The sequence below is a fragment of the Choristoneura fumiferana genome, chromosome 9 (genome assembly GCF_025370935.1).
Source record: "Choristoneura fumiferana chromosome 9, NRCan_CFum_1, whole genome shotgun sequence".
NCBI lineage: Eukaryota > Metazoa > Arthropoda > Insecta > Lepidoptera > Tortricidae > Choristoneura > Choristoneura fumiferana.
In genome coordinates, this window is record NC_133480.1 from 12,897,313 (window position 1) to 12,906,825 (window position 9,513).

Below are 9,513 nucleotides of genomic sequence, written 5' to 3' on the forward strand. Positions count from 1 at the left end.
CGACGTGACCGTTATGATTTAACGATTAATTATTAGAAATACGTTTAAGTTTCATATCTCAAATAATGTAACAACACCAGACTATTTGTAACAGAAAATAATTATACTTTACGAGTTTAGAGTCCATCCGTTATTCAGCTCGCGTAATAGGCACGGTACCTCCTAATATTTCTCCATGGTATATTGATCCCCATTCAAAGATCAAGTAACATCTATTGAATGGATAGGAAACTATTTATCCTGAAAACGAAACTACAAAAATGCCCAGACAGTGAAAGCCCAAGAAGGGCATAGACAAAGTCTGATCCAGTGACATGGTCACATTCTAGTCATAACTAAGTAAATCAATTCTGCTCTTTTGTCGCATGAATACAAAAAGTAATGATATTAGTCAAACATCTACTGTTGTCTTAGACCCAGCCCAAGGCCCAGGGTGGGGGGGGAGTCGTGATCCCCATAACCCTCCCCCTTGTTTATTAAATGTGTATCGTGTAGTTGTAATTATTATATTGTTAATTCGCGAAATAGGCCTAAAGACTAAATTATTTGAGCCAAGTTTTTAAATTATCTTAAAGCATATTATTGTTGCCGCCTACTACAACATAACTAGAAATTAACTAAAGCTCCATTGTTTTATTTTTAAATCCAAGAACAACATTCAACTCGCCAAAACTCAAATTGAAATGAGAAAGTTTTCAAGTTGCGAATGAATAAAAGAAATTTAATAAAATTTCAAACATTGAATTTTAATTCATTTAAAATAACAGCCACGATTAGAATTTTAAGTTTGTAAATGTTACGTAGTCTTATGTACGGAAACAAATAAATATGGTAATTAACATAAAAAAATAAGTAGTAATCTTGTAATTTAAATATGTGATTAAAAATTAAAAGACTCAATACACAAGATAGCAATCTTATGAAAAACATAAAAATATCGCAAAGTATTATTAATGGACAACTTTTATTTTTAAGCCTCTTTGGTATTGATATTCGAGCCCTGTTGGTTGTGTAATCTTGAATATTTAGTAAATTCTCCCGCCCAGAAATCAAAAACCAAAACCCTAACCATAATCAAGAAATAATAGTTAAGTACCTTGCAAATTAAATAAATCGCGTAACGTAACATTGTGTTAAATACTTTTATATACGAGTATAAACTTTTTATGAAAACGTAAGTGAGGGTGAGTAGATTAGAAATACAATAACTACAATTTTTAAATACGTGAATATTAAATATACTTTTTCACTGATTGATAAAGGAAATACTATGCTGAATTTTTTTGTAAAAATAAAAATAATACCTCCAATAAAGTCGTTATCATTTTATACGCCACCAATACCATACTTGAAACTTAAGTTATAACGATCAATTACTATAAATTAGTTAAATATAAAGTAACAAACAAGCCAGATTATTATTTTAACTACTGGCCCATAACTATGCCTTGCAAGAGTTACCATAACCTAACATAAATATCTAAAACTTAGAAAATTGAGCTGCGAAAAGCTGAAAACATCAAAATGATTTAATAGTCAAAGTACATACAGTACAAAGTCAAAGTTCAATGTTCAAAACAAACATAACGAAATAAATTAATTATCTAAATATACTAAAGGATATTTTCTAAATCGTTAAATAAATATTGCAATATTTAGTCAAAAACGTCAGTGCTTTTATACAATCCGATAAAATCTCGATTGTCTATTAACTAACCATTTATCACGTATTTGTGATGTTTTTTTTTTGTTTATTTATTACGCATTGACCGTTAGGTGACCACCGACGCTCTTTTTAATTTTTTTCATTAAAAAAATCGACGATGCGACATCATAGTACCTCGCAAAATACGTGATACAAAATAACCAAAAAAAATTAATAAATTATTAAAGCCAAAAATATTGTCAACCCTAGCAAGCTGTCATGCCATACACCCGGAGTTAGCATAGATTATTTAACAGAGGGTTTTTTTTTAAACTCTTTGTCGTGTTGCGGATATTAGGTAATAATGTACATAATCATTCTGCCATAATTTATTTTCTAATTTAACTGAAATAGGGTCTGCATATGAAATTTTTATTTTCGAGGTAAGTCATACAGTGATACCTACTACGGTTTTAAAATATTGCAAATGGACTCTTTATAAGAGACCATTTAACCCCCTTTTCGCTAAACGGGTATTTCTGTAACACGTGTATATCTGGCCTACGCGAAATTTAGCTCCTTCGACACTCAATGCCTCACATATTGTGATGTTGCTACGGTCAAGGACTTTAATTCGTGAGCCACTATGGCACCTTTTCAAAGGAAAAGTCATTACGATTTTCCTTATTAAATAATGCGATGTCACTATAACGTTTACTGTGAAATGGTGCCATGGTGGCACATGAATTAAAGTCCTTGACCGAACTACTGTGAGCAGTCTTAAATCTAGTCCTTTGCATGACAAACGTGCATGATTCATAGACTAACCTCAAAGCCACGTTGCGATGAGATTGTATTTGTTCAAATATAAATAAATACCAGATCATAATGCATGAATATGCATAAAGTGAAGCCTAATACTGATTCAAGGTATCTTGCAGTTCATGAACTATAATAACAGATGGAGTTAAATTGTATTCTGAATCTGTCAAATGGTGGACATAAAGTGAAACTAATTTAATTAAATACCAGTTATCACTGTGGAATTGTCAGTTGCTACTTAGTGCATAAAGTGAAGCCTTTAATTTACTGATTCAGGTATTACTTTGCGGAGGTATCAATGAACTACAAAGATAAGTGGAAGCAGAGTAGCGAGTTAAAAGGTTGTGTAAGTTCATTGAATAAGCTGTCACTTTTATGGTGGAGTTCATAAAGTTGAGACACTTTTACTTTTACTTTTTTTTAAATATGAACATTTTCGTTATGCAACAGAATTAAAGAAATTGGAATTGTCCAAAAAAAATATCAACGCTTTTTATTATTTTTTATATAGAAAAGTCAATTATTAGAAATTAATTTCGATATTTTTTCATATGAGTCACTAATTTCTTTTCTTAATTAATTATTAACTATTTTGATTAATGACGCGTGACGTCAGAGTTTAATCTAGTTCTGCCACACCAATGCTTATTTCATAAATTTGATCTGCGTTCCTATGTTGAGCTCCAGCATTATTTTATTTTTATCTGTGCTGAAGTGGTTAAACTGTCACTAATAAGGCTATACTTTCATCATTTGTTGTTTAATTGACAAAAGAAAAAATACCTGTGGAATATTTTCTAATTCTAACTGATGAAGTATACAGGGTGTAACATTCAGATCGGTCAGTATGGGGAAGTCTTAAACTATAAGACATACGATAAGCTGTTGTTAGGAACCGCGTCGTCAATTTTAATAACAATTAAAACTGCATTCATAGATTTAAAAAAAAACTTTTGCTCAGTTCAAGATTCGGACCGGGTTGTTTTGACAAATAAAACTTAAATTATTTCTATTTGGATATTGATAGAATAGATAGATCATAAGAAATAAATGTTACTATGAAACATAATATCTAGAATGAATAAAATGCATTTCATTTCATATTCTTTAATAATGTTAGTCTTATTTTTCAAATCATTCAGGTTCGATTCCCGACCTGAGTACATGTTTCACTTAAATGTTTGAATGGAGTTTTTCTTGTTACTAAAATCGCTGACACGGTTCCTAACAACAGATCTTCGTATGTCTTATAATTTCAGACTTTCCCATACTGACCATTCTGAATGTCACACCCTGTAGAATTTAGCACCATTGTTTGAGATTAGTCCTCAAGTCCATTGCTTCTGGTATACCAGACCCTATACTACGTAGTGCAAAATTCGAACTTTGTATCTTGCCGTCCCACTTACGCTAATATTATTTAATACGAGAGTGAGAGGGACGGTACGATACGAACTTCTATTTTCGAATTTCGTAGTAGCCCCCCAGATGTATAGCCATATTATCGCCGTAAGGGCTGTAGTTACCAACCCGGCGTGGTGTTGGCGAGGCGGCGCATGCGGCGCGTGTTGCGGTCCTGGTCGCGGATCTTCTTCTCCATTTCCGCGTCGGTGAGGGTTTCGAGGTACGGCGCCCATTGCTCGGCTTCTGACGGCTGCCGGTATGGAGTCTGGGAACAATGTTGGTAAAGGTTTTCGTTAGAAAATAATATCATTTTAAATGTAAGCTTTTATGCTGACTGTCCTTTTTTGTTGACTGTACTTGTATTGTCATCTAACCATTTGTTTACCAAATTTCAAGCCAATCCGACTACTGGAAATGGCGCAAGATTATTAAGAAAAGTTAAACTTGCAAGATTTTGAAGCAAACAAATAAATAAAATCTTATATGCTTGTGAACACGATATATATGTGTGTATATGCTTATATGCGTGTGATATTTTTGACTAGTTTTATTTGCGCATTGGTGTATATACATCGGTCAGTATGGGAAAGTCTGAAACTATTCGACATACGAAGATCTGTTCTTAGGAAACATGTCATCGATTTTAGTAACAAGAAAAACTGTATTCATAGATTTAAAAAAAATTTTGTACTCAGAACGGGAATCGAACCCGATTAATTTGAAAAATTAAACTTACATAATTTCTATTTGGATATTGATAGTGTAGTGTAGGTCATAAGCAATAAATGTGACTATGAAACAAGATATCTAGAATGAATAAAACGCATTATACTTATTTCATATTCTTTAATAATGTAGGTAAGTTTTACTTTTAAAATCGTCTAGGTTCGATTCCCGAGCTGAGTACAAGAATTATTTTTTAAATGTTTCAATACAGTTTTTCTTGTTACTAAAATCGATGACATGGTGCCTAAGAACAGATCTTAGTATGCCTTATAGTTTCATACTTTCCCATATTGACCGATCTGAATGTTACACCCTGTATATTTATTCTATTCTAGCCAGCACTGGCCAAATCCAGGCACGGGGCCACAAAATGGCGTGCCAAAGCATTGAATTTACGAGTCAACGTGTTTCTGCCAGTCTTTCTTCTTTGAATACAATTTTAATAATTAAATCTATTAGCGAGTCTTGCTATAGACCAGGGTTTCTCAAACTTATGGCTCCACATACCCCTGTTAAAGTTTCTAGACGATAGCGAACCCCTCCCCCTCCTTCAAAGAAAGTAATAAAATTGTCTGTTGGAGAAAGTACGGTTATTTTTATTTCTATCATCATCATAATATAATGTATATTATTTATTTCAATAAAAGGTAACAAATATAGATAAGAATCATCTTGCCAACGAAAATACAAACTGAAACAAACGACAACAAATAACAAACAAATAAGTAACAAATTTGGAGAAAAGACTCCAAAATCCAATCTTAATCATCTTGCTAGTCTTGCAGCCTGGTGGTTTTTGGAGTCACGTAAACCTTGTCGCGAACCCCCTACCGTCGAATAGGGGTTCGCGTACCCCACTTTGAGTAACCCTGCTATAGACAAAGTAGAGTCGATACCCAAATCCTGCGTCCTCCATTCTAGGGTGGGCATTAATTGCTATGCACACTCACTCATGCCAAATTAAGTGTGTGAGCGTACTAAGAGTTTCTGAACTAAGCTCTTTCTGATAAACGGATATGGCACCTACATGAAAGATAAAGTGCCAAGCCATTTCTTTACAACAACTTGAGCTCTAGGAACGGATAGGAGCTTGATATCACAAACTTTCAGATATTGTTGTAGATGCGAGGGTGAGAGTACGCTGGAGATTTGTTATCACCTCGACGACGGGCAGCGGCGCCTCGCTGAAGGCGTAGGTGCGCTGGTGCCAGCCCAGTTGCCCGCGCACGGAGTACGCGATGCCTGTCACGAACTCCCCGCCGAGCCCGAGCTCCGCGCACAGCTTCATCGCGAACGCCTCCGGGTTGTTCTCCTTCTCTGACATGTCCCATTCCACCTGGAACAATGTTGGAGTCAGAGAAATAATGGTTCGCTATTGTTTCATTGTTCATCAACAAATATACAATTGAATGCATCTTTTGCAATAGACTTCATTTGACTAAACTTTATGTCCTGCCGGTATGAATGTTTCTCAGAAGTTGTAAGAAAAATGTAAAGCAACCTTAAACACGTCACATGATTTAGTTTTAGATTTTATTACATCTTATGGATTAGCATAATTATAATAATGACCTGGAACTGACAAGACCAGCACTGCCAAAGACAGGTTTTGGAAGAGGATGGAGGAGGCTTTCAGTCTTTGAGGGACGCAAGTCTAAGAAAAAAAACTAACACTAGGTATTAAGAAACCTTTGAAAGGTGACTGGTAGAGTGGGCCCGCCTTTGTACAAGTATCTCAAAGTTTGTCAATTGTATTTTGTTTCTTGTCTTTTGTACAATAAAGAGTTTACATACATGCATTCACTAATAACACTAACACTATTTTATAAACTCTGTAAAAGGAAGACTTGTCAAACATTTGTTATTTAAATGATTGAATCCCAAGACTATACCAACATCTACTAAAGCTTTTAGATTTGCGGGGCACAGAACCAAGCATCTACTATAATAGTTTGCAGCATTGCATATGTATTGCAGGTTAAACTTATAATATGTATTACTGTCAGTCAAGTGTAAAAATATGAACTTATTCAATGTTTAAAAAATAAATACCACAGACTCTTATTCCGACGCAATAAGGCCGTAGTAACATATTTTTGAGTGGTTCAAATAGATACTTATTTTTGCACTTGACTGTACCTTTAGTTTATTGACTGAACCAACTTAATTCATAACTAAATATTTAATTTATACACTAACCTGATCAACAAGTGAAGTGTTCCCCACGTGTATGTTCAGTTTTATAACAACCCTCTGGTCAGTCTGTTCCTCTAGTATAGCAGGCGGCTCGCTCGGGAATGCCTCCACTTGCTGCTTGATGGAGGAAGCGATCGCCGGGATGAAGGTACTTGGGTTGAGCTCCAAGTCATCACAGAGCACTTCGGCAAACTGCTCTGGAGTTATTATTGATTCTAGAAAAGAAGAGAGATCAATTTTATATTTGTGAACTCATAAAAAATATATGAATGAACAGACAATGTATGAGAAAGCAATGGATGTGTAGTAAATTGCTTATACTTCGCTCACAGCCTGTATGATTTATACAAGAAACAAGGACAGAATTTGCAATAAAATGTAGAATTGTATAGAAATAAATAAATAAATAAATATCATGGGACATGTGACACCAATTGACCTAGTACCAAACTAAGAAAAGCTTGTTCTATGAATACTGGGCAACGGATAAACATACTTATATAGATAAATACATACTTAAATACATATAAAACATCCAAGGCCAAAAAAAGCAATCATTATTATTCATACAAATATCTGCCCCGGCCGTGAATCAAATACGGGACCTCAAGCTTCGTAGTCAGGTTCTCTAACTACTTAGCCATCCGGTTGTATATCAAACAAATAATTGACAAATAGATAAGATAATGTACCATTTTTATTCCAAGTGAATGTGTCCCTGAGCTTCTGCCCCTCAATTTCCATGTCCAATCTGATCGGCACGAGGATCTGCTTCTGAGACGCATTCTCCAGCATAGCGGTCATGTCTGTGTCGTCGAAGCACAGAGGGAATGTGCGCACCTGAAAGATAAATGTTACCGTAATAAAAATATCCTTTAGCTTTTTTGTTATTAACCTACATTTGTCACACAAAACAGCCTTTTCCTTTAGAATGATAAAACCTTTTTTTTTTACTTACAACTGACCACCAGAGGCGTCACCTATAGTGCAGGGTGTGCGTTGCACTCAGGCGCAGTGGTGTTAGAGGCGCCGGCCGCGGCACTTTGTACATATTCCATTTTAACCGCGCTTTTCCTAGATGGCGCTAAAGTAATAATTGCACACGGGCGCTACATGGGCTAAAGACGCCACTGCTGACCACCAATTAACTTAAGTATTGTGATAATAAGTGCACATGAGGCCTAAGATATAGGGCTCTGCTTGAGATTAAAAACCTTCTTAACGCAACTATGATAATTACTAATTGAATCATGCTCAACATGACATTTGTGTTTAAGCTTTGTAGTCATGGTCGACAACTAGCTATAAAGTAATAGATCTTGTTGAGCATTATCTTTACAAATACAATTATTTAGTTCACTTTATCAAGTGTTGTAATTCAATAATTTTACTCTTCTGTGGCCCGACAGAAGACCAGTACAGGTTTTCAACCAGCGACTTGCTGAGCCAGGACCATGTTATAACAGCAGCTTCCTATGTGAATGTTTGTATTTTACTGTGTATGTGTTATTATTGTTATAAATATATCTTTCTTTCTACTTGTGTTTCCTTTCCCTAAATGCTAAACATTACTTTACTTTGTATGTACCTTTTTATTGTGGACCCTTGTCCTGCTAATCTGGGTGGCTTGGGGCACTGCATCCAAGTGTGAGGAGTTGGGCATCACGGGCAGCCATGCTGGATTGTGAGGCTTTTTACTTTTACTCTCCCGAGGGGTAGCCAACTCTTGACTCACGGAAACTGCCTTGTATCTGCACATTATGAATTTCATAAATAAGTTCTATCACATTATAGCAATTTTAATTGTAATAATTTTTATTTCCTCTCAGAGCAAGAGGGAAGAGGGAGGGGTTTTGTTCTGAGAGGAGGCCTGTGCCCAGCAGTGGGACGTATATAGGCTGGGATAATGAATTTATATTCGGTAACAATAATTATTGAATGCAACTCAGCCAATTTCTCAGCTCCACAATACAATCAGTGAGGCAAATGGTCAAACAATGTTACTTCTCTTTTGTAGAAATATGTACAATCGCCTGCATCAATATCTGCCACAGTAGAAGATACATAAATATCTGACACATCCTACAGACCCTTTGAATAGTTGTATCGGATATTTATGCATGCTTCTATGAAACATCTTTACTCACTTGTCATCGTTTCCCTCTATAATATCTTCAACTTCCGATGCTTTTAATAAGGATACAGAGCTCGACAAGACATGCTGTCCAAGACCGTTATCTACGAGACGCTTTCTTTCTTCATTTGTGAGGGTTCTTCTGACCATGCCAGGGTACTTCTTGTAGAGAGACCCCCGGAACAACCGAAGGTAATTTCCGACCTAAAAACATTGAAAATTTGTATTAGAATTTTGTAAACAATTAATGAATATTTTATTACGTATTTTAGTTCCTTTAGTTGTTTACTTTCAATGTACGTATAAGCAATAAAAGGTTAAAAGAAACTGCAAGCAACAACAAAATTACCTCTGAGCCAACACAGTAAAATTCTCCGCCTTCCTCTATTTGAAAACTTATCGGCTTATCGCCGTACGTTCGTATAGCCATTTTGCTTATAATTTAATTTAGCTCTCGTCTGAAAAAATAATAAAACACTGGTTTGTCGCGACGAAAACAGACAGAAGAATAGGAAAAATATTTTCTTTCTGTCGAAATCGAAATGGCGGCGTCAACGCATAATAGGGCTGTACAAGCTATAGGTAC

At 35.3% G+C, this 9,513-nt stretch overlaps 1 protein-coding gene across 1 annotated transcript; it reads right to left on the reverse strand.

The window, feature by feature from the left end:
- Positions 1 to 2,712: 2,712 nt before the first annotated feature.
- Positions 2,713 to 9,503, reverse strand: Snr1 (SWI/SNF related, matrix associated, actin dependent regulator of chromatin, subfamily b, member 1). The gene is made up of 7 exons (XM_074092454.1): positions 9,277 to 9,503; positions 8,941 to 9,131; positions 8,382 to 8,544; positions 7,486 to 7,633; positions 6,797 to 7,008; positions 5,757 to 5,933; positions 2,713 to 4,136 (listed from the first exon to the last, which is right to left on the reverse strand). Exons 1-7 carry the CDS (start codon positions 9,355 to 9,357, stop codon positions 3,990 to 3,992), a joined length of 1,119 nt encoding a protein of 372 aa, XP_073948555.1. The 5' UTR covers positions 9,358 to 9,503; the 3' UTR covers positions 2,713 to 3,989.
- Between the last annotated feature and the right edge of the window lie 10 nt (positions 9,504 to 9,513).

Excerpts from the sequence above, each read along its gene's own strand:
- Snr1 (XM_074092454.1), bottom strand. The coding sequence starts at position 9,357 with ATGGCTATACGAACGTACGGCGATAAGCCGATAAGTTTTCAAATAGAG. Across the intron at positions 9,132-9,276 it reads TTTACTGTGTTGGCTCAGAG|GTCGGAAATTACCTTCGGTT; the intron begins GTAATTTTGTTG and ends CAATGTTTTTAG. Across the intron at positions 7,634-8,381 it reads CAAGGGTCCACAATAAAAAG|GTGCGCACATTCCCTCTGTG; the intron begins GTACATACAAAG and ends TTTATCTTTCAG.